The 26,696-nt window shown below is 32.6% G+C and overlaps 1 protein-coding gene across 2 annotated transcripts in view; it reads left to right on the top strand.

The window, feature by feature from the left end:
- The first annotated feature begins 5,718 nt into the window (after positions 1-5,718).
- Positions 5,719-26,696, top strand: part of LOC127718418 (cell migration-inducing and hyaluronan-binding protein-like) — a 53,827-nt gene continuing 32,849 nt past the window's right edge. The window contains exons 1-5 of one of the 2 annotated variants that reach the window (XM_052224435.1): positions 5,719-5,885; positions 12,040-12,259; positions 22,884-23,047; positions 23,939-24,080; positions 25,670-25,837. In XM_052224435.1, coding sequence (XP_052080395.1) covers positions 5,766-5,885; positions 12,040-12,259; positions 22,884-23,047; positions 23,939-24,080; positions 25,670-25,837 — 814 coding nt within the window. In that variant the 5' untranslated portion in view covers positions 5,719-5,765. Of the gene's footprint in view, positions 5,886-7,502; positions 7,629-12,039; positions 12,260-22,883; positions 23,048-23,938; positions 24,081-25,669; positions 25,838-26,696 lie in introns of those variants that run through there. The other variant, XM_052224434.1, reaches the window with a different exon arrangement.

Genomic DNA, 26,696 nt, shown 5'->3' with positions numbered 1-26,696 from the left:
TTATTGTCTAAAAGAAATGCACTAGAAAATAACTGTTCTCGGGCAAATGTGTATTTTGCATTTTTTAAGAAACCAAGGCCGTGATCCCAGTTTTAAAATTGAAATTTGAATACAGAAGTTTAAGAGTAATCTATCGTCGATCATTAAGACACCTGTGCTACTTGAATCGAATTGTTGCTTAAATTCACACTCAATTAATGACGTTAAAAATTGTACACGATTTAATTGTAAATATGTTTACTGTTCACCTAGGCATAACGGGAGTATTTATCAGACGTCTAGTCATTTAAATTTACAGGTTAAATATGTGACATCAGTAGGTAAATTAAACATGAACCCTTTTGCTTACGAGTGTGTACATTTTTAAATTATCGATGAAGATAGATGTGTAATCAGAAATAACAAATATTCCATAGATAATTATGCTTCCGTACGTGCATGCAATCGTGAATTGACAACGATATGTTTTCTCCGAGTATTCAGTAAGAAATATGCTTATTCTGTAAATTCTTGTGTTCAGACCGTGCATATGAAAATTTCCTGTTGCATCATGATTTTGACATGATAAGATCTTTTTGTCTGTATCAACGACATATAAATATTTGAATCTACATTTTAAATTGATACAAAAAATCAAAATTCTTTGATCTATAGATTTTCATAAATGGAGTCTAAAATATATTCATAATAAGTGCACTGTATCAAATGCATATATGAGAACAACTACTTATAAACTGCTACGCGTCGCATACTATGTATAGAGAAATGCATTATAAATACTAACTTCATTTTAACAAGTTTTAATTACATTTTCTAAAATAGAGCTAAGAACTGTTTGTAATTTTGTATAAATTTAATTCGTTTGAAATTTTTATTCAAATACGCTGTTGAATATAACTAAGCGCCAATAGAATACAATAATTTTGTAATTTATAAATTAGTGTCTTCGAAAATGAAAAATTCGTCATCGAACAGTCTCATTATCATGTCGGTATTCGAAATGACTCGTTTCATTGTTATTACAAAAAATAGGTCATAATAACATGACTGAGTTTTTTTGTTTCAGAATGTTCTAGATAAATATACAAAAAGCAAAGTTTAGACAATGTACCCTCATAAGCCTGGAAGTGGGTAGTCACATATAGTTAACGGCATTTTTCTCACAATGATGTTCTACCTCCATAAGCCTGGAAATGTCGTGGCGGGTCACATATAATCAATCCTTCTGACTTCATAAATTTTGTTAGAGAGTCGGCTGAATTAAGACGTTATATGATGAAAATTAATTAATTTCCTTCCGTGAAAATGCATCGCATGTATAATAGAAATGAATCGCCCCTACAGTGAAAATGAAGGTCTAGTATCATTATTCGACAGTAAACATGAATCGCATAACGAAAACAGCATAGTGGAATTTAATTCAATATCAACAAGCTGAATAGCAAAACATGTTTTAAGTTATACAACATTAATAATTATGTTAAAAGGTACATTTTTCTGCAAATGAAACTTGACTGCTGCCTTTAAATCCCTTGCACGCTCTGTTCGTGAACTATTCTTAATATTGATCTATTTGTGTATCAATTTTTACACCTGGATGGCTGTAGGCGCGATGAAAACCCGTCCGCATCTCATACCTATATCATGAATTTATAAAAACAGTACACATTATATCTTATTTCTTATTCTTTTCAAAAATCATGAATTTGTCGTCTGTTTATTTATCATTCTACATTAGAAATTCATAACGGATACAGTGAAAATGGTATTTCAGGATTCGCACATTATATACACTGGTTTTGTTTATTTTTATTGGACTTTCTTTTAATTCTTTTTCAACGACAACGCATGCAACTTCTTATTTCTTGTTTGAAAATTCTTCTCTTGGTCATAGATCTGCATGCAATATATGCCACTGTACGTTCAGAAAACAGCAACCAATCAATCATATCTCCTCTAAAATTGCAGTACTATAATAACTTTAGACATTATCAAATAATTGTTAAAAAATTCGTTTAATCCTTTGATCAAATATAAACACATCTGGTCACTCTCCTATTATTTCAATTTCCGATACAAAGAAAAAAAGTATTATTGAATATTAAAGGAAGTAACCCATCAAAGATACAAGGCTTGTGTTTCGTCTACAAATGAAAAACATACGAACACACCCACTCACCTGATTCGCTCGTCCTCACAAATATAAAAATTCAAAATATAAAACCAATTATATACAAAATAAAGGATAAGGTCACCCCGTATGCCGCACAAATGTCAAGGCAACGAACGAGAAACCTGAAAGGACATACTTGGATTCCAAACCGATACCGCTAAATGCCCAGCTGTATTCCTGTTAGAGGAAAGCCGAAAATCCTACAATAAAGCATCTCGGAAAGAAACTACCGATCCATTAGGGGAACAACAGCTAAAACCCCCAGACATCAAATAGATTGGTCTGACAGTTTCCCACATGGAAACTACTAATGAATTCCATCTGACCACATGTCTCAAACAAACCTGAAAATATCTGCAGAAACTTTTCTCAACAAAAAAATAATAATCCAAAAACATAAAATATAAGATGTAAGGATAACAATATTTATCCATGAAACCAATTTGGCAAAACAATTTCAATGATGTTGAAGGATTCTCTCTGCAAACATTTTCACGTCCGCTCTCATCAGCATGCTCGACTCAGCGATCTGTGAAAGAAGAGTGTGCCATATTCCGATGTAAATAAACTACGATTCACACCTCCTGTTTACAGCAAGAGGTCCTTTTTACGATACACTTACGATGATACACAGTGCGTAACTTGTGATCAACTTAGTAGTCCTTTACGATGCCTTTGTGAAACACACGTAACGGGAACGTAGAACCACACGTAAACGGATCGTAAAATGAAACGGTGATCGTAAGTAAAGAAGGCTTTGTGAAACGGTGGCCAGGTGTTTACGTTTGATGCCGAAAGCATACCTATGACGTCACCTAGTTTAGGCGCCAAAGAAGATAACATCATTTCGCGGAATTTTCGTTTAATTAAGATTTTACACTGAAATAATGACTAAAATTAATTGATTTGTTTATTTTGCATTATAATAGAGATAACTGTATTGTATTTGAAGCTTTGCGGACGTCCATCGGGAGTTCTACTGTCGCAAATATCCGTTTACCTGTCTCCTCTACGCGTCGCCAGGTAAACTAAATTTGCGACAGTAAAACTACCGATGCACGTCCGCAAAGCTTCGAATACAATACAATTATCTCAAAATTCTCTTGATGCATGTAATTGATTCAATGTCGGTTATAAACGATATATGTATTCAAACTTTGAACCTACATATTAAAGTATTGAAAGAAAAAAAGGTTTTGAACTTACAAATACAAAGTAATAGAATCACACAATTACAATTCTGCAAAAAATGATGCCTGTGACATAATTATTTTAATTGATTTTTTTCAAAGTATATTTTTTTGTGGACGTCGATTGCACCTTTCAGTAAATTTTACTTATTTGCACTGGAGACCACCTTTTTGCATGTTATGTGTCCGTTTTGTGTATCTATAAATATATTTAGCTCAGAGGAATGACGTGCATAATGACATATATAATAAAAATACGAATTGTTCAGTCTCTCAAAAAACGTATAATATAAGATTCCGTCACTTTTCTTCGAAATAGTTGCAAATTTGGGTACTCGGTGCAATTCGGGCACTGTGACGCTATATAGATGATGAAATAGTACAGTTTTAATTCTAAAAACGCATAATTATATGCGAAGTTCGTTTTTTCAACATTTCGAAATTCTGTACTATCAATAGTACCTGTTTAGTGAGTACTTTTAAGGTACTTTGTATTCATAATTATATATATTTTCGATAAGTTGTTAAAGATGGAGGTTTGCATCTAAATGAAGCTGGAGTTTTTCAGCTTAAAATGTGTTTTATTCATGTCATTTCGCATTTGTAAACTGCATATGTTTAATTATATAGTTGTAGTTTGTTAACTTTTTCCTTGTTTATATTTTGTAGATAACCATTCAAGTAGGTGGCTTACAATGAAGTTCGTTATTCATTGAGTCAGAAGATTTACAAAGAAGTAACATATTCTTTGGATCTTCAGTAGGAGATTTACAAGAAAGTATCATATTGATTTCTTGAGTTTCCTCAGACTTACACAAAAGTATATCAGTTTGTGGGTCTGATTGATTACTATTCTATAATATTGCTTTATCTTTTTTGTTTTGTGTTTTGCGGGCTTGTTTGGCGGGTTATTTTTGTAGGGCCCGCAATGTTGTATACTCTATTTCATGTATGTGTATATTATTTGTTAAATGAACTTGTACAATAATTTTTGGCCAAAATAAAAGTATTATTTATCTTGTTTTCTATTCTGAGCCAGAGATAATTGTACAGTTTTTAATTCTAAAAACGCATAATTAAATGCGAAGTTCATTTCTTTCAACATTTCGAAATTCTGTACTATCAATAGGACCTGTTCAGTGAGTACTTTTTAGGTACTTTGTATTCGTAATTAGATATATTTTCGATAAGTTACCCTCCCGCCCATCCCTAATTTTGAATTATTGTACTAGTGAGTTATTTTTATTATTTTTTTTTTACATATTTAACTTATGCGGGTTATTTTTGTAGGGCCCGCAATGTTGTATACTCTATTTCATGTATATGTATATTATTTGTTAAATGAACTTGTACAATAATTTTCGGCCAAAATAAAAGTATTATTTATCTTGTTTTCTATTCTGAGCCAGAGATAATTTAAATTGCACAAAACAAAAACAATTTTGACTTTGAACCCTGAATAACTTTACAATCTTTTTTAATCGTCAAAATGACCATTAGATAGAGGTCAGCAGTTTTGAAAATCACGATTTCTAAAAAAATATTTGTAAGTCTCGGGAGGTTTGGCTAGCCACAAAACCAGGTTCAACCCACCATTTTTTCTTAAAATGTCCTGTATTATTAAGTTATTTTATAGTTCGTTTCTGTGTGTGTTACATTTTAATGTTGTGTTTTTGTTGTGTCGTTGTTCACCTCTTATATTTGATGCGTTTCCCTCAGTTTTAGTTTGTAACCCGGATTTGTTTTTATCTCTATCGATTTATGAGTTTCGAACAGCGGTAAACTACTGTTGCCTTTATTTACTGTACTAAGTCAGGAAAATGGCCATTGTTATATTATAGTTCCTTTCTGTGTGTGTTACATTTTAATGTTGTGTTTCTGTTGTGTCGTAGTTTTCCTCTTATATTTGATGTGTTTCCCTCAGTTTTAGTTTGTAACCCGGATTTGTTTTTTTCTCAATCGATTTATGAATTTCGAACAGCGGTATACTACTGTTGCCTTTATTCATTTATTTATCATAACATCTACGTCGAAAACGAAACGTTTATAAAAGAAAATGTTACACGTTTGTACATGGTTAATTTATGTATAACACGGATGGATGGATTAACATCGGTGATATATATTCAATTTACTTTCATAGGTATAAATAAGGATTTTGTACTTACCATTAATTTTATTTTCCTTTGGAAAAAAAACAGTTTACTGTGATGCATTTTGTACTTAAATTTAATTTAAATCTATTGTAAGCACAAGAGGCTCAATAAAGCATGATATTATTTAACTATCACACAATAATAAGACTTAGGTTTAAGTTAAACCCGTGATGATCCTTTAGACTATCTATTATATAAAAGATACCCAGTCTTCCGAATTCATTATAACGAAAAATTTCTTTCAAAATGGAACTGTTCAAGTTCCTTTTCTGTATTGTTTTAATTGCTGTCTGTGCAGCACACTGTCCGGAATCGGATACAAACTTACTTAAATGGAGCGATCATACTGGAACGTGGAGCGGTTTGGTAAATATTGTTATAATTTAGAATAAATTTTTTTTTTTGCTATTTACATTTAAATGAACATTATAATAATTGTCCATTTTTATTTAGATTTTTTTAATATTTTTTCGCTTTGATTCAGTTTGGCGCGGAACATTATCGTCCATGTATGTAAATATAAATATACATGTATAGACAATAACAGTGTATTGACTTCTTAAGGACAAGGCTTAGAAACGGGGAAATGCGATACTGCCAGGGGCGGATTCAGGCGGGGGCGTGGCAGCGTGCGCCCCCCTTTAATTTGCAAAACATGGGTTTTTTAAGTTTGCGCCCCTAACCTAAAATCCTGGGTCCACCCCTGACTGCCGAACATTTTCTGCGTTTCTTGCAGATTCGTTATAACGTTAGTACGTGAAATCAATACACTATTGTTGTCTTTAAAATGCAACATAAACGATTTTATACCAATTTTGTCACTGTATGTTATCATTTTGTTTTTAAGAATATTTCTAAAACTACTTTTACACATGTTTTAAATTTCACCTTAGAAAAGGCCTCCTACTTTGCCGGATTAAATTTGTTATGTTTCAAAATGTAATGTTAAAATCATGCAGTTCATGCAATCGTGTGAATGAGCGCGACAGATTTCAGTATAGAATATTGATGCCAACGTTAAAAACGTTAATAATGTAATACAAATAGACAGGAAATGCGAAAAAAAATTTGAGAAAAAATTTAGTTTTTGTGATTTGTCTTATATTTTATTATCATTGTTTAACAAAAATGTTTTTTAAATTGCCAACTGGAAAATTTTCGTTGTGCGCTTGTAAAAATACAGAATAAAAGTGACATGCCATTTTGTACATATACCAAATGGAAACGTTGTTCAAAACAATACGGTTAAATATTTCAATTGGTTGCAAATAAAGCCAAGATTGAAATTGAAGATTTGTGTTTGTGCAGAAATCACACAGACTTCATTACAGATATTTTCGTTATAAAATTGTAAACATGACGTGCTAGCATCTATTGTCTACAAAAAGTCCAAAACAACTTTTACAATCCGAAACACCTCGTACTGAGTCACTAAAGTCGATCGCACACTAGAAGGTGTACTTGAATGAGTCCATTTTTTACCGGATTTACAATTAAAGTAAAAATCGGTTATTGATTTGGGGATTTACGGCGGGCGGGCATCCGGGCGGGTGGGCATTCGAGCGGCTGCCAAACAGTGTCCGTGCATTAACATTTATTTATCATAACATCTACGTCGAAAACGAAACGTTTATAAAAGAAAATGTTACACGTTTGTACATGGTTAATTTATGTATAACACGGATGGATGGATTAACATCGGTGATATATATTCAATTAACTTTCATAGGTATAAATAAGGATTTTGTACTTACCATTAATTTTATTTTCCTTTGGAAAAAAAAACAGTTTACTGTGATGCATTTTGTACTTAAATTTAATTTAAATCTATTGTAAGCACAAGAGGCTCAATAAAGCATGATATTACTTAACTATCACAATATAAGAAGACTTAGGTTTAAGTTAAACCCGTGATGATCCTTTAGACTATCTATTATATAAAAGATACCCAGTCTTCCGAATTCATTATAACGAAAAATTTCTTTCAAAATGGAACTATTCAAGTTCCTTTTCTGTATTGTTTTAATTGCTGTCTGTGCAGCACACTGTCCGGAATCGGATACAAACTTACTTAAATGGAGCGATCATGCTGGAACGTGGAGCGGTTTGGTAAATATTGTTATAATTTAGAATAAATTTTTTTTTTGCTATTTACATTTAAATGAACATTATAATAATTTTCCATTTTTATTTAGATTTTTTTAATATTTTTTCGCTTTGAATTAGTTTGGCGCGGAACATTATCGTCCATGTATGTAAATATAAATATACATATATAGACAATAACAGTGTATTGACTTCTTAAGGACAAGGCTTAGAAACGGGGAAATGCGAGACTGCCAGGGGCGGATTCAGGCGGGGGCGTGGCAGCGTGCGCCCCCCTTTAATTTGCAAAACATGGGTTTTTTAAGTTTGCGCCCCTAACCTAAAATCCTGGTTCCACCCTGACTGCCGAACATTTTCTGCGTTTCTTGCAGATTCGTTATAACGTTAGTACGTGAAATCAATTCACTATTGTTGTCTTTAAAATGCAACATAAACGATTTTATACCAATTTTGTCACTGTATGTTATCATTTTGTTTTTAAGAATATTTCTAAAACTACTTTTACACATGTTTTAAATTTCACCTTAGAAAAGGCCTCCTACTTTGCCGGATTAAATTTGTTATGTTTCAAAATGTAATGTTAAAATCATGCAGTTCATGCAATCGTGTGAATGAGCGCGACAGATTTCAGTATAGAATATTGATGCCAACGTTAAAAACGTTAATAATGTAATACAAATAGACAGGAAATGCGAAAAAAAATTTGAGAAAAAATTTGGTTTTTGTGATTTGTTTTATATTTTATTATCATTGTTTAACAAAAATGTTTTTTAAATTGCCAACTGGAAAATTTTCGTTGTGCGCTTGTAAAAATACAGAATAAAAGTGACATGCCATTTTGTACATATACCAAATGGAAACGTTGTTCAAAACAATACGGTTAAATATTTCATTTGGTTGCAAATAAAGCCAAGATAGAAATTGAAGATTTGTGTTTGTGCAGAAATCACACAGACTTTATTACAGATATTTTCGTTATAAAATTGTAAACATGACGTGCTAGCATCTATTGTCTACAAAAAGTCCTAAACAACTTTTACAATCCGAAACACCTCGTACTGAGTCACTAAAGTCGAGCGCACACTAGAAGGTGTACTTGAATGAGTCCATATTTTACTGGATTTACAATTAAAGTAAAAATCGGTTATTGATTTGGGGATGTACGGCGGGCGGGCATCCGGGCGGGTGGGCATTCGAGCGGCTGCCAAACAGTGTCCGTGCATTAAACCATGAACCGTTCAACCAAAGCTTTTTAGATTTTAATATGTTGTTACTGTTGATATAATGGAGGTCAAGTTCAATATTGACGATTTTCACTATCACCGTTCAGGAGTTATGGTTCTTGAAAGATTGAAAAATTGTGTTTCCAGTTTTGTCCGTGCTGTAACCTATGAACATGATGAACCGTTTAACCAAAGCTTTTCAAATTTTAATATGTTGTTACTGATGAAAAACTTGAGGTCAAGTTCAATATTGACGATTTTCACTTTCACTGTTCAGTAGTTATGGTCCTTTTGATATTGAAGAATGCAAGGACACAAATAAAATGTTAAAAATCCGGTTTGCTGTCACTCTGACAGCCTCCTGTTATACTTGTTTTAACCAATAACTCTATCTATTTACTTATCTTAAGGAAATACTTCTAGCACTGCATGCAATAATTCTCTATCTATTAAGCATCGGGTTGTCAATTATAGGAGTTACGATTTTTTTTTTTATAAAATTTCCAGATGTTTGGCATTGGAACAACAAAAGGGAACATTATTCTTAACTTCGTCGTTAGATTAGTAGCTAATGTTTTTTTAAACTATCTAAACTACAGATTCTTTAAGATATATATATATTAACATACAGACATTTTATGGGTTGGTCAAAAGTTCAGAAATAATACGTACTGTAAATTCAGGAATTTTTGCGATTTTTTATTTCATTAATGTGAAAATTGCGACGAAATAGGTGTCGCAAAAATACAAAAACTCACATTTTATTACTTGATAATTGTATGCAGCATTTACTAAAAATAATTATTTTTTTGTCCAGTCTTCAAACATTGCAATAACGTTTGCACACAATAAATTCTGAATTGACAGAAATTAACACAAAAATACGATCCAGAAGCTGTTACAGTAGTACAGTTAATTTTAGTATACTAATGATTGAAAAAAATGACAATGGTCGTGGTGTAAAATGAATTGAGCAGAAATTGGTCTGACCTCTTTTTCTACAAATTCTTTTAAATATGTAAGGGATTACACGAGTTGAGTCACTTAATTGTGATCATTAAAAACATTATAAATTTGCATATTTTCCAATTTTCACTGATGACATATTAAAAAAATTGTCATTTCCAAATTTCCGTATAATCATTCTAGGAATTACTAAGTTTACGTTTTAAACTTATGTATAGTATAGTTCTTCATTAACAGATTAACAAACGTCTAGGTGATCTCATGGTTGCGTGCTCGCCATGAGTGTGGGAGATCTTGGATTCGATCCTCGGCCTGGTCGCATCGAAGACTTGAAACTGGTATTTGCTTCTTCTCCGTGAATCACACTCGACATTTAGGAGTAAAATGCTAAGACTGGTCGGCTCTTAGGCAGAATAGTGTTCCTTTGGATTGTGAACCTTGTGAACTACCACGTTGAAAAATCTGACTCGTCGTGTTGGTCTAGTACAAATAAAATGGAATAGAAAGGAACAATTTTATGGAAATTGTATATATCTAATTTGATTGAAAACAGGTACATAAAACGCCTTTGATAACACAATAACATTTTTACAGTGAAAATCGTGTAACTTAACATTTGTTTTCTTTTCGATAAATATTTGATAATGAAATTAAATTTCATTTTAGTCATTTTAAAGTGGTTTAATAAAACACTAATGCGATATTATTCGAACGATTTAAATCTTTTATTACCCATTTGACCGTCAGCTATTATATTATATTTATTTGTCTTTCTTAAATTGAATGACCACTTCGATAACTTTACAAAACGGACTTTGCGGTCCATCCTAAATTTTTTGTTGGGTTCCAGGCTCCAATTTACAGACTCCGGGCTCCTTTCAGCAATGTTTTGGTGCTCCGTGCTCCTTTCAGCAATGTTTTTGAGCTCCGTGCTCCTTTCAGCAATGTTTTGGACCTCCGTGCTTCATTGATACCGGTATGACATCGAGCTGTTCTACTAGAGCCCCAAGCTCCAATGATAGGGCTCCAAGCTCCGTCGGTAGGAATTCGGATAACAGATACGTGTTTGATCCCAATAACATAATAACTCCTTTTCTGTGTTCGTGTTATTTTAATAGTCGTCATAAGATATATTGAGACCATATTCAGGAAATATTTCTTGAAGTATTTATTATATAAAGTTTTCGGTTTAAAGTGTTACTTCAGTTTGTTTACAAGAAAATCAATCAATTCTTGGTGTATACAAAGCGTTTAAAAATTACATTGGATATTTATTTCTGATTTTAATTCAGCACGTGCAGGTTTATTCTTTCGCCTGATCAAGTTTCTATGATCTTTAATTGCTTGACTCACGTTTCAGTACATTTACTACTGTTTGGGATATATATATTTATATGTATACATTGTCATTTTGTTTATTTTCTTTGGTTACATCTTCTGACATCAGACTCGGACTTCTCTTGAACTGAATTTTAATGTGCGTATTGTTATGCGTTTACTTTTCTACATTGGCTAGAGGTATAGGGGGAGGGTTGAGATCTCATAAACATGTTTAACCCCGCCGCATTTTTGCGCCTGTCCCAAGTCAGGAGCCTCTAGCCTTTGTTAGTCTTGTATTATTTTTAATTTTAGTTTCTTGTGTACAATTTGGAGTTTAGTATGGCGTTCATTATCACTGAACTAGTATATATATTTGTTTAGGGGCCAGCTGAAGGACGCCTCCGGGTGCGGGAATTTCTCGCTGCATTGAAGACCTGTTGGTGACCTTCTGCTGTTGTCTGTTCTATGGTCGGGTTGTTGTCTCTTTGACACATTCCCCATTTCCATTCTCAATTTTATGAAGGTCTTGATGCATAGGCGGATCCAGGGGGGGGGGGGGGGGGGGGAGGGGGGGGCTTGGGGGCCCGCCCCCCTTTCGTGGGAAAAATTTGGTTGATTATATAGGGAATCACTGAAGCATGACTAGAGCGCCCCCCCCCCCCCCCCCCCCCCCCCCCCTTATGAAAAGTTCTGGATGCGCCACTGTAGATGGGTGTCTTCATTTCAGTATTCTTTAAATCATTAGGTCATTTTTTGCCATTATTCATATTTTTGCTATTCCATATATTTTGGCCCATTTTCCTCCATTCCATATTTTTTTGGGTCCATTTTTCTGGGTCATCCATGGCTCTTTAGCCTCTTTTCTATAAACCTCACTCATGTTAAATATTTATTTGTTTTTGTAGCCACCTGCTGAAAATGACAACCTGACAATCACACAACCAATACTATTAGACGAACAACCACCAACATTATACTCCATAGTCATCACAGATACTGGTAAATTAGTGTGGGACCCAAACACTGTGGTCCACCTGAAGGTACATTGGGTCCAAGTAGACGGAGAGCTACATATCGGAGCAGAGGATTGTCCATTTCAGACAAACACACACATCACGTTTCTAGGTAAGCAAACAATGGGTTGGGTTGGGTTGGGAGGTATTCAAGTCGCTACACGTACACATTAATATACAATATATGTACATTGTCAGAAAATATAAAAAAAAATATTTATATGAGCTTTAGAAACAATACGAAAAGCGAGGCTCGTCGAGCTTTTCTCCTGTTTTGTAGCGAGTAATTGTTTCAAATTTTTCAAAGAAATCGATAAAATGTGAAAGCGGACCTCGACGAAGACCCCAAAATGAACAATTACGCAAAAATAAAAATCCACATTACCGCTTGCTCAACATGGAAGCAGGTAACAGGAGACTTTATTTGTACAAGTACAAGTACAAATAAAGCAAAATTTTATTTGTGTACCTGTTATTTGTACAATAGTTGGCTGATTGCAGGATAAAATAGTATTTCAGTCACTGCACAAGCAGTTCCAAGATGTAGGTCCTCTCCCATGCAACATACTGGTATATGAATCACCCTTGTTGTTAGACCCAAACAGACAAAGGACAGCAAAACAGTATATCCCAAGATATAGAACAGTGTTATTATTGCTATTCTTCATTTTGAAAACAATTGAAAGCACTTCGACGATGCCTTAACGACCTCTTACTCCAAAGAGAACGATCAACAACCATCTAAATTAGCTCTCTTAAATATTCACTTGTAACCGATAAATAAACCTTTTAGCCAAAATAATAAGTTTCATCATGTTTTATAACGGCTAAAAGGTTTTATTTACCTGCTTGAAGTATACTGATTGAAATGTTAAAAAGACCGTTATATTCTCTAAATTACCTTAAATTACCTTTTTGAAGGATAAATAATAAACATATCCTTTTAAGAAGTTGTCTTTGATGTTTATGATGACATGGGTGTGTATTTATGAGAGTATATAATGTACTTTAATTAAACTTATATTTGATATTTTATGTACGCTTTACTTTATTTTATGGACCCCCAGGAAGATAAATGTTGGTTATTGAGTTCGTTCTCTTGAAATAAATGGTATTTATCTACTTAGTATATTTGTTTTGGCCTTGGTGTCTGGATGGTTTCAGTACTTCATCTAATGTATCACTAGCCTGTCAACACTGAGGTTGTGAGAAACCCGCTCGTGACAAGTGCGTTCGACTCCTATCTTAATCAACTAGGTTTGCCAGTTTTCCTACCAAAGGTCAGTGGTTCTCTCCGGGCAATTGGGCTTCCTACACTAATAAAAACTTGTTGCCGCGATATAGCCATGAGTGATGAAAGTGGCATAAAACACCAACAATCAATCGATCATTTAATGAACATTGAAAGACTGATTTTTGTATTGTAATGAAATTATTTGGAGAGTGTCTTCATTAAAAAGTAAAGAATTAAAATGGAGAATGTACAGTGACTCTAGACTACCATTGTAAGTTCCTTTTCTGATTACTTGATAACCAAGTTCATCCTGCAATCAGCCAAATATTGTTCAAATAAAAAGGACACAAACAATTTGTTTGCTTTATTTGCACTTGCACAAATTAAAGATGTACTTAGTTCAGGTTTAGGAATTTTTATCAGATGTTCAGACTCCTTGTTTTTTTTCTACGATACAGGGTAAAATATTTTCCCCCATAACACCCATATTTCTTTTCATATAGCTAAAAAAAATAGAAATATTTTGAGAACAATTTGACAAAAGTCAAGGCCAACTATTCATTATTTAAGAAATGGATGCCTATAATATATTTTAATTGCTCATTTTTAAAAGTTGACTTTTTGTAGATGTCGCATGGCGACGTTTCCGTAGATTTTACTTTTTTCAGTGAGATCAAGGCTTGCATTGAAAGTAATACTGTAACCTATAATTGCTTATTGTATCTACATTGTGTCTTGTTGTGGGGTTGTGTCATTGACACTCATACTACATCTGCGGATTTTTATATTGAGGCAGTTTTGAATGAAAAAAGATAATGATTTCCAATATTGAAAATGTTTTTTTTTTTTTCAATTTAGTTGTTTTTATCAATTTAGTTGATACGAAAGAAACTAATTCTTCAATTATATGTCATAAATGTTTCTTGCTGCTTCTTTGTTAAAGTAAGAGTAATGATAAATGCCAAAAAAACAAAGCAATTTAATACCAATAATATTTATTTTAAACAAACATGGCAAGTTATTTAAGAGAAAATACAAAAGCTGATGTACTATAAAATATTAAAGTTTCATATAACATTTTAAATTTTGAAATCTCATATGAATCATTCAGACACATGTCAATTATGCAAAGAAATTACTTAAACAATTTTAGATTTTGAAACTTGAACTTAATTGGGGAAAAGTGTCTAAAAAAGAAATTGGCTTAAAGATTGAATTTAAACTGGTTAAGAAATTCATTTTCTCTGACAGATAAACTTTATATTAAGCAATGAATTCTTGTTCTAATAATCTAATGTCCAGTTAGAAAAATTACTGCTCTAAAAATATTTTATAAGATAGAGCGGGATTCTGTTTAAGAAGTTCCAATCAAAGTTTACATAGAAAACATGCTTTAAAAAATGAAAAAAACAAAGAAGTTCATAAAAATATATCTATACATATATACACATGTCTAAAAAGTAATTACTCTGATCAAGTACAACAAATTTAAACACACATACATTCTCCCCAAGCATACATCTTAAAATCACACATTTACTATTTAGACTTAAATTATTTTTATTTACATGTAAACCCAAATTAATATATAAGAAAACCAATGCAAATTGATTAAAATCTTCATACAAGGGAAAAAAAAACATAATAAAGTTATGAGTTGTTGAGTAAACAAGTATAGTTTTTCTTTAACATGTCTACTTTGAACAATTACCGATTTGTTTTTGCAACGCAACATCTACAACACAAAGATCCAAAACATCGTAGCTGTTATATAAGACATCATAGAAAGTTTCGTTTACACAATTATGAAAACAGTTGACCAGGAGTTTTTATTTTAATTAATTAGATAATGCGTTCACAACGGTACATTGTCAGAGCTCTGCTGCATTGTGGTCCAATTCAGTGTATATAAAGTGCGAATCCACTTAGTTCATTTTTACTGTCGTATGCGAGTATGTCTATTGTAGAATAAAGGATGATGGGAAAAACTGCGTTTGTTTACTTTTTGAAAATAAAAAATAATTGATTTGAATGTATGTTTTAACACTATTTCATTAGAATATAACTTTTTAATGTATAAAAACAGGATTAATTAAAAAAAAAGTCTAATTAAAGCAGCTGAATCCATAATATTGATTACTGAAAGCGATTCATTTTAACTATAAATGCGATCATTTCTGATGTGGAATTTTTGGAGGTGCGATGAATTTTCATTGTTGTTTTATATGATAATTCGACTTACAAAAACTAAAAAATAGTCTTTTAATGACTTTAATATTGATTATATTTTCAATTTGAAATGCAAGCTAGTCGTAGATATTTACTTGAATATACACGGGTATAACCAACGTATGGTTGATTCCGGACGTTGTGCGTTGTGTACCGTTCGTCGATTTTTTTCTGTACGTTCGTTGCGTGTTTTCGACATAGTTCTGTGCCGTTCGTTAGTAAAACAACGAGAACATAATTAGCTGTTTCTATCGAAATACCTATCTTTTATTTTTTGTTAGCAAGCATTTGCAACTACTAAAACTATTTGACATATCTTACATTTCATATTGAAGATTAAAACGACCTGAATTTTGTATTGGTTTGACGTGATCTTACTAGAGCTAAAGAAGCTTACTTATCGGGAGCGCCTGATTGCAATTCAGTTTCTTTTCTTAGAAATCCAGTATTTTGGTCTTGAGGTCAAAGGCCAAGCTCACACGAAGGTCAGGGTGATATGCGTCACATCGCCTTAAGGTGATACACGTTCATATCATGCATGTTCAAATATTTTTGGTGAGTTTGCTATTAGTGTGTCATGGTTTTGAAAATATTCTGGAGTAGAACATCTATGAATATAACGTATTTTTATGGCGAATTTTCCTTGAAAAGTTTTAGTATGCGCTTAAAAAAGCTTTCAAAATTTGTCCCGACGTACCATACATATTTCTACCATATTGATAGGCTTTTGTACAACGAACAGTACAAGAATGTACAACGAACGGTGAATGAATCGTACAGTGCCAAAATTCTGAGATAAGTTTTTCAAGTAAATGTCTGCAAATAAAATAAAACAATGGGTTTCTCATTCGCATTATGTATATCAAACAACAACAAATCACAAAATACACGGTCGCATTTAGTGTAAGAGCCAACCATCTATGTTCTATTTGTAGTTTAATCAAGTTTGAGTTACACAGAGTTCTTGTTTCGCGATGTTTACAAGTAGTTCACAGATCTGTCTATTTAAAATAGTCACAGGGTGTTCATGTAATATAAATAATATACTATATAAAAAAAATGCTGTCAGGAGCAGTAAACTTTGTTTTCATTAACATTGAATACTTAACTGAACAGTACGTCAATTAGTCTTTGGTGAAAATATTAGGACGGTCTATCTACCGACATCGCTTTGCGATGCAGCGATTAACGTCCGGAATCAACTATACGGCGGTTATACCCCGTTATATATAACTATTTAAACATGTAACAATAAATTGTATTCAATATCCGTGTATTCTTACAATTACGTATTTGCTTATTTGTAACAACGATTTATAAAAAATTCATACATAAATTAAGGTTGCTCAAACTTTCTTTACTGTATAAGATGTACTCAGACTTTGTTAAACGTCACTAGTATCTGAGCAGATAGTTGATGAACCAGGTTCTTTTGTTGACTAGTATATGACACATCATATATAAGTTCTGAAGAAATTTTACGTTATCGTTTGAAGCGAAAAATATTTGAATCTACATTTTAAATTGATACAAAAAATTCAAAATTCTCTGCTCTTTAGATTTTTATAAATGGAGTCTAAAATATATCCATAATAAATGCACCGTTTTAAATGCATATATGAGAACAACTACTTATAAACTGCTACGCGTCGCATACTTTGTATAGAGACATGCATCATAAATCAAAGTTAGAAGACAAATAAAAAAAAAAAATTCTGAAAGCTTTCTTTGACAAATTTTATACTAACTTCATTTTAACAAGTTTCAATTACATTTTCTAAAATAGAGATAAGAACTGTTTGTAATGTTGTAAATTTAATTCCTTTGAAATTTTTATTCAAATACACTGTTGAAGATTACTAAGCGCCAATAAAGTACAATAATTTTGCATTTTATCAATTATTGTCTTCGATAATGAAAAATTCGTCATCGAACAGTCTCATTATCATGTCGGTATTCGAAATGACTCGTTTCATTGTTATTACACAAAATATGTCATAATTACATGACAGAGTTTTTTGCTTCAGAATGTTCTAGATAAATATACAAAAAGCAAATTTTAGACAATGTACCCTTATAAGCCTGGAAGTGACTAGTCACATGTAGTTAACAGCGTTTTTCTCACAATGATGTTCTACCTCAATAAGCCTGGAAATGTCGTGGCGGGTCACATATAATCAATCCTTCTGACTTCAAAAAAATTTTGTTAAAGAGTCGGCTAAATTAAAACGTTATATGACGAAAACAGCATAGTGAAATTTGATTCAATATCAACATGCTGAATAACAAAACCTGTTTTAAGTTATACAACATTAATAATTATGTTTAAAGGTACATTTTTCTTCAAATGAAACTTAACTGCTGCTTTTGAATCTCTTGCACGATCTTTTCGTCAACTATTCTTAATATCTATCTATTTGTGTATCAATTTTACACCTGGATGGCTGTAGGCGCGATGAAAACCCGTCCTCATCTCATACCTATATCATGAATTTATAAAAACAGTACATTCTATTAAAAAATAATGAATTTGTCGTCTGTTTATTTATCATTCTACATTAGAAATTCATAACGGATACTGTGAAAATGGTATTTCAGGATTAGCACATTATATACACTGCAAATTCATAAATAAACAAATTTCAAAATCTCCTAAAACTATTTTACAATTTCGTATTTATCAGATTAAAACCGAATATTCATCATCCTGTCGTCTTAAAGAAATATATATTATTTGTTTTTTTATATTTTGACGAAAATTTTGATGAGCCTTAATTACTATAAATAGAAATTCGTTTTTTTTTTTTTATCTCTGCCTGCATCTATCACCACTCGGTGTCTGTAACTAGACATTTGATATCTTATCGCTGAGCCTGTCAAGTCTGGTAATATTTCATGCATGATTAACTTTGATGTTATCGATCGTAATTTACGCGGCACATTTAATTAATCTTCCTAAGTCGTCATTTCATTGCTTAAAATATTTTCATATCTCGCATGCAATGTAATTTTTTAAAATATATTTTAGATTTCAGTTATTTTTTTTTGAAATTTAATTTCTACCTATTCACATTTTAATAACGGAAAAGGAAAAAGGTACCTCTAACAATCTGATTTGTTATTTTAACAAAATGGAATTAATGTTGCAATATTTAAACAAAAATAAATTACTGTAATTATCTCATTTTGCAATTTCAATTAAAATAAAAACTGAAATGTACTTTCTTTTGTTACCTATTCTGACATCGAACTCGGACTTCTTTTAAAGGAGACGTGACACAATTTAAAATTTTTTTTTTTTTTTTAGTAAATTGATGAATATTAGTCTTAAAACATATTTTGTACAATTTTGCTAGTCAAAACATGATCAATCGGCATTTTCTAGGTCAAAGAATCCAGCGCTTGTCTTAATGAATGATTTTTAATTAGATAACGATCACGTGATTGTGCTTACGTCAGTGGTTACAAGCTGGGAAAATGTCTCTTACTGTGGTAACAATCCGATCGGTATTGTCTGAAAAATCGTCCTTGTTGGACTTTTCGCATGAAGAATTAATATCCTTTTCTTGGTTATTTTCCACACACATGCAATGGCTCAAATTGATGAGGTCAATTGTTTTTGTTGTTTGACAGTAATCGGGAAAAGTGCTTTCAATACCGTCCATAGTGTATCGACTTCGTCATATAGGTTTGTTGAATAAATTTAATAAACCGCTTTCCTCATTTTTTTTATTTATTCAAATAAAATTACTTTTAATCATGATTCAAATTATGAATTTTATTATTGATGATCAAATTGTTCTTTCTTCTCTCTGTTACGGTAATGTTATAATTATGTGTTCGCCCGAAGCAGAAAAAAAAACGATAGTAAAAATAAAATTATGCGTTCGCAAAGGGTACGTTTTTTGTTTTGTTTTTTTGTTTTGTTTTGGTTACGGTGAGGGGTAGGCGCTCACAAACATATATCCCCCTGCATATGCATCTGTTATAAACCTTTTTATATCTGCATATTCTTTAAAGCAATAAAAATAAGATCTATATACAGGTTGTCTATAATTAGTTATCAACGCTGGTTAGAGTATTTAATTGGTGGTACAATGTATTGTATGGTCGTACTACATGCAGGTATTCATTAAACATCAGGTAGTTGTACCTGTATTACTGCAATAATATATTCCAATCTCACCTGTGCCCTCGGCAAAACCAACATCCAGGATGTACACAAAGAGCTTATGAAGTAATATTGCGTAATAACTATATCTTATCAATCCCCTATGTGGCGTGACACCTGAAGCTTGCAACTTCAAACGAGACCTGAAATTGCGAAACTCAATCACCTGTACCGTTCACCTGTGACCTATGATGAACTCATGGCATGGCACCCGAGACCCTGTATTCCTTATGAAAGTGGGCGGAAAGAAGTGTAGTTTGGGCTTGTTAAAAAATCCTATCTTTACACCTTTTAAGTCCGCGTGTCATTCGAAAAACAGAAAATATCATGTCAATATTCTTTTTAATTATATTGTTGAAATCACCGGCATCACACATACTAATTTTTTTATCACTGTCATGCGTTTTGTTGAAAAATAATCGAAACTAAATTTGCGCTGTACCATATGTTAATATGAATGAAAGGAACCACTGACGTAGTAGCCTCGTTCTGAGTGACTTCCGGGATGGAAATATGCATATTTGACAGGTCGATAAATCGTTGCATTACAATCTCATTCAAATACATATTTTAACAAATATTTGACACTCATATTGCTATCGATGTATTTTTGGGGAAAGTTAAGTAGAAAAAAACATTTTGGAACACAAATTTAAAATCGTGTCATGTCTCCTTTAAACTGAATTTTACTGTGCGTATTGCTATGCGTTTCTTTATTCGACATTGGCTAGATGTATAGTGGGAGGGTTGAGATCTCACAAAACATGTTTAACCCCGCCGCATTTTTGCGCCTGTTCCAAGTCAGGAGCCTCTGGTTTTTGTTAGTCTTGTATGTTTTTAAATTTTAGTTCATTTATATGTTTTTGAGTTTAGGGTAAGTTCCATTTTCACTGAACTAGTACACAATTTTATTTAGGGGCCAGCTGAGGACCACCTCCGGCTGCGGGATTTTCTCGCTGCGTTGAAGACCCATTGGTGGCCTTCGGCTGTTGTGTGCTCTTTGGTCGGGTTATTGTCTCTTTGACATATTCCCCATATCCATTCGCAATTTTATTTCATAATTAGTTTTAACGTTATCCTAAATAAACGAAAATTTTTATAAAAATCCTCGTTTTTTACACTTATCCTAGACGTAAAATTTTATTAAAATGCAAGAAAGACTTCCTTTTAATTTCAGTATTAAAAAAAATGAAATTCCTTGTTTTGTACATCTTCCCTTGATGTAGAATCTTAAATGAAATGCTAGATAGACTTTTTTTTTAATTTCAGTTTTAACGAATCTTAAATTCGCGTATTCGTTTCATATATATCGCATAGTTTACATGAAATCTTATCTTATATCTGAACACAGCTGGTATCAACGTTTGACTCTAATTAAAATAACTATGCATATAGGTAATGTAAATATCAGCAGTTTGTATTCGCGTGCAACTCACATTAAAATGATTATGGATGAAGGTTGTTTGAAAATTAGGCAGTTTTAAAATCTATATTATTAACACAGCTTGCATCAGAAAAAATTTCTTAACATATGCGACTCTAATTAAAACTAAACACATATCTCTATAGCAACTTTAAAATGCTACTACATATTCAATAGGTCGATTGATAAGCTATTGTGCATGTAGTTCCGAATAGAAGCTGTATTCTGAATATCGAAGGGGGCCAGAGAAAGAACAGATGTATTCCGAAAAGACTTCCGGTGTTCCAAAAGACTACGGAGGTCGTCCAATATATACTGCGTGAACACTCAGATGTTCACGCAATAAGACATAGCTGAGAGGTTGTTGGAGCAGATTGTTACCCGGAGAAAACATTGTCAACTGAGGCGAGGGGTAACAATCTGCTCTATCACCCTCTCAGATATGTGTTATGTTTTGATATTCCTGTAGATTTAATATCAAATTCAAAGTCATAAACTATGACGTCTTGTTCATAACAATCATCATTATTTATTAATGCGCACACTTGATAAAGAGTCTCCGTGAAGGGTAATATAGTATTTGCCATTGGAGAGAGTAAATTGTCTCCCTCCTGAGCAACTAATCAAAATCTGGCATTTTGACATGAATTATAATAAAAGCAAATATTTCATGCATGTTCAGTTCGAAAACAAATAAATAATTAACCCTGTAGGTACATTTAGGCTCATAAGATAGGTTCATCGTAATAAAAGGCGGTACATTTAGGCTGCCACTGATAAATCCGGATATGATAGATGGAGACAAAAGTTTATTGTTGCAACAGGCCACCTGCCGACCCTAAGAGAGTTTTGCAAGAGCTCTTTTACGTGTAGTGAGCATGGTATTCGCCCTACTCGCGACATGTGGATATACGTCCACATTCCACACGGATATGATTGCAAATTTATACATCCCGCGCTACAAAACGGTCACCACATGAACTTTAGACAGCGTTTTACTGCCTGAAATGACCCTATTGCTATACCCACATCTTTTTCCCGAAGAAGACTCTTTTTATTCTATGTATTTAACTTTGAAACCCTTGCAAAAGAAAAAAATTGAAAACAAAACGTTATAAAATTTATGCGTTCGAAGCGCTTTTCTGGATTAACCTTCATCAGGAACGCCCAAAGCCAAATATTTGAAAGCCAAGGATGTATAAGGACCGAAAACGTTGAAGAGCTATAAACCAAATAGGACCTAACAAAATAGCCAAATCCATCTGAAGGCCAACTTTGCCTGAGGGAGTTGAAACCTTAGTTTCTGTATAATTTCAAAATTAATAAACGGGCAATTTTAGATAGTATATTATAAATCATGTTAGTACCGAAATACTGACTACTGAGCTGATGATACACTCGAGGACTGATAGTCCACCAGCAGAGGTATCGACCCAGTGCTGTTAAAAAAAATTGAAAACAACACATTATAAAATTCATGCGTTCGAAGCAACATACTCACGCCTAAGAAGAACGGTCGGTACCTAGACAAACTGTGCACGAATGATATTGCATCGCTTCACTAAGACGACAATCGACATCGAACGACATCATCTCATACAATCTTGTTCCCTTCCTTTAAGCGTTTCGAAATATTATTTGTTTACAAATTTTGCATCATTTTATATTGATTACTTCAGGAAATGTTGAAGAAAACAATCTTGGTGCTGGCGGAGATAAATCATTATTTGTTACAGCTGGTGGAACACTCGAAATTCACGGAAAACCAAAACTTTCCTGGACCAAGCTTGCGCAGACCGCTCCAAAATTCAACACAGATACAGAAGTTATTGCTAGCCATCAGGTAAGTGAAATGTTTAACACATTGACATATGTACACGGATCATTGATCATTGATTGAATTAATTTGCATGACCGGCGATTGTTTACAAATGTGGTAAATTCTTATGGTAAGATAAGTGCTAATTATCAACACGACGGGTGTCGCTTTGAAATATGGAGCAGGATTAGCTAAGCCTTCCGGATACAATATCCTTTTTCTATTTTATGGAAGGCTAAATGCACAACATCATGGAGTAGTAAAAAGAAACTTGATCTTTTTAATAAGCTTTGGATTTCCAAATATGTTGGCCTTGAGCATCACTGAAGAGACATTGATTGTCAAAATGCGCATCTGGTGCAGAAAAATTGGTACCGTTTATGTTATTATTAACCCTGGGTCGATGCATCTGCTGGTGGACTGATAGTCCCCGAGGGTAAAACCAGCCCAGTAGCCAGTACTTCGTTACTGGCATGAAAATACGGATATTGTGTTATTAAAATTTGCTGTTATAAAATTTTTGAAATTATTTTAAATTGAGGAATGTATCTCCCTCATGCAAAGCTCTGATTCCTTGCCCAGCTTTGGCTATACTTTTTTGTCCTTTTTGGTTTATAGCTCTTCATCGTTTTAATAAGCTTTGGATTTTCAAATATGTTGGCCTTGAGCATCACTGAAGAGACATTAATTGTCGAAATGCGCATCTAGTGCAGAAAAATTGGTACCGTTTATGTTATTAATAACAACTAGTGAACAGTCTAGATAGACATAGTCTGAACACAACTTAATTGAAAATGAAAGAATAAAAATTTAAAAGTTATTTATTTATCAGTCTTAATCGTCACACCAGTGGTGGAACCTAAAACTGTACCAAGATTCTGGGATTTGATTTAAATATGTGATATCTTTTTACAGGAAAATACTAATAGTAAAGGACTTGCTGTTTACAGCATCAACCCTACTACAGGAGAACTAGTTGACTCAGCATTCTTCAACTTTATGATCAATCGTAGAAAATATCCAGAACTTATCCTAAGATTCGTAAATTTCTTAGAAGGTAAGATTAATGATATATTTTATTTAGCACGTATAATCTGTCTGAAGTTAGGTATATAAAGGAGGGTCTGGATGGGGGTCCTTCAATTCAGTAATCTTATTGGTGTTTTTTTATATTAGTTTTCTCTATCCCTTTATCTACTGTGTCCATTATTTATATTTTAAAACCCCAATATTCATCTATTTTTCTTTATTCTCTATTTTTGTTGCCCTTTATCCTGCACTTTTTGCCTTTAATTCTGTAACCTGCTAACCCCATCCAGACCCTCATATACATGTGTGACAGTACTATAGAATCCTTTAATGCCATGTTTCAACAATACGATACGTGCAGGTCACATGTTTAAAGTGAAGATGTAAGCCAGGTGAAAAGAAGCAGGGTCCTTAAAAATCTGAATTTGTAATACCATACCTATACATCAATATTCATCATCAAATAATTTCATATTAAGATAATTTAGAAGTTTTGTTTTCTGTTTACTGTTTTGTTTGCAGTGTTGACAACTTCAGAAGTGTGATATTTAACTAATTTTGAACTATTCATTTCTGTTTAAACTGCATTTTAAGGTATATCTACATCTGACAATCATCGGCAACACCCTTCCACCAAAACAGATTTGTTTTAAAAAGATTTATTCGGTGTGATACAAATGATAGCCAAAAATTATGGTGGTCAATGCGTGTTGCCAATGCCTTCTGAAGGAAAATTTCGTAAAATTTAATCGGCATATTTTTCTGGAAAATATTGATTTTCAACGTTAGATCGCACACTTATGATCACTACAGTCGTATGGGACAAGAGCTTGTTTAATTCATATTAGTCAGATAGTTTTACATTGCAATGTCACTTAGATTGATAAAGTTAAATTTCATGAAATTTTAGGACCAATATTTTCATAAACCTACTCCCTTACTATTGATTTTTTCCGATGTTTTAACAGGGCTGGATGCGGGTTCCTTCATTTCTGTATTCTTTAAGATTTTAGATTATTTTTCTCTATTCTTTATATTTTTTCCCATTAAACTCAATTCTGTATACTTGTGCATCCATATTTCTCAACTGTTTATTTTTTTGTCCAATTTTTCCATATTCTTTATTTTTTGGCCCTTTTTTCGTATTCTTTATTTTTTTTTCCCAGTTTTCTGTAGTTTACCCCAGTATTTTTTATTTTGTAAACCCTATCAAGAGCCTTTGTTATTATACAAACGGATCACTTCTAATAAATTTGATATTTGAAATAGTTACAGTTTTATTGACAAAATTAGACAGAAGCCACGGCCTTACCAAACATATATTTTATACACGTTAATATCTTTGTGTATGATATCTTGTGGCAGAATGTTTTCGGCCATGACTATTGCTCATATAAAATAACTAATAAGATCTCATAATGAGTCTTTTTGTCAGTTGTTTTGCAGTTTGTCAGACAACATTGAAAAATCCGACAGTCGAATGTCTTTGTGAATTATATTTTGGACTTATAGAAAGATTTTATTTTAGAATTCCGTGAACTTATTGTGACCTTACTATGCCTATTGCCATATTTCATTTTTTATTTGTATTAACTATATTTTGTATGTGTAATACAGGTATACCCAATGGCAACATAGTTGGTATTGCAATACACAAAGACTTACCTCGCAAAGGCGACATCAGTGGAGCACTTGAAGCAATTGAAATATTAGCTGGACAAACAGATGGAACGAATCCGCTCAGGGATACTGAGGATGCAATGTATGCTCTTCTTACAACAAAAGGTTAAACAATAAATAATATTTTATTTATTAAGATATGAATATGATTGAGCAACAGACACAGTCTATAAAAGCTCACCCCGTATTACATTGTACGTGTTTCTTACAACAAAAGGTAAACAATAAGTCATATTTTATTCATTAAGATATGAATATGATTGAGCAACAGGCACAGTATATAAAAGCTCACCCCGTATTACATTGTACGTGTTTCTTACAAGAAAAGGTAAAAAAATAAGTCATATTGTATTCATAAGAGATATGAATATGATTGAGCAACATGCACAACCTATAAAAGCTATAAAAGCTCTCTCGGTGTTATGTACATATTTTATTCATTAAGATGTGATAATGATTGAGCAACAGGCACAGTATATAAAAGCTCACCCCGTATTACATTGTACGTGTTTCTTACAACAAAAGGTAAAAAAATAAGCCATATTTTATTCATTAAGATATGAATATGATTGAGCAACAGGCACAGTATATAAAAGATCACCCCGTATAACATTGTACGTGTTTCTTACAAGAAATGGTAAAAAAATAAGTCTTATTTTATTCATTAAGATATGAATATGATTGAGCAACAGGCACAGTCTATAAAAGCTTTCTTGGTATTACATTGTAAGTGTTTCTTACAACAAAAGGTAAAAAAATAAGTCATATTTTGTTCATTAAGATATGAATATGATTGAACAACTGACACAGACTATAAAAGCTAACCCCGTATTACATTGTACGTGTTTCTTACAACAAAAGGTAAAAAAATAAGTCATATTTTATTCATTAAGATATGAATATGATTGAGCAACAGGCACAGTATATAAAAGCTCACCCCGTATTACATTGTACGTGTTTCTTA

Source organism: Mytilus californianus, unplaced genomic scaffold (genome assembly GCF_021869535.1).
Source record: "Mytilus californianus isolate M0D057914Y unplaced genomic scaffold, xbMytCali1.0.p SCAF_10, whole genome shotgun sequence".
Taxonomy (NCBI): Eukaryota; Metazoa; Mollusca; class Bivalvia; order Mytilida; family Mytilidae; genus Mytilus; species Mytilus californianus.
Note: the sequence above shows the minus strand (reverse complement) of the source record. Positions and strands in the feature narration are given on the sequence as shown.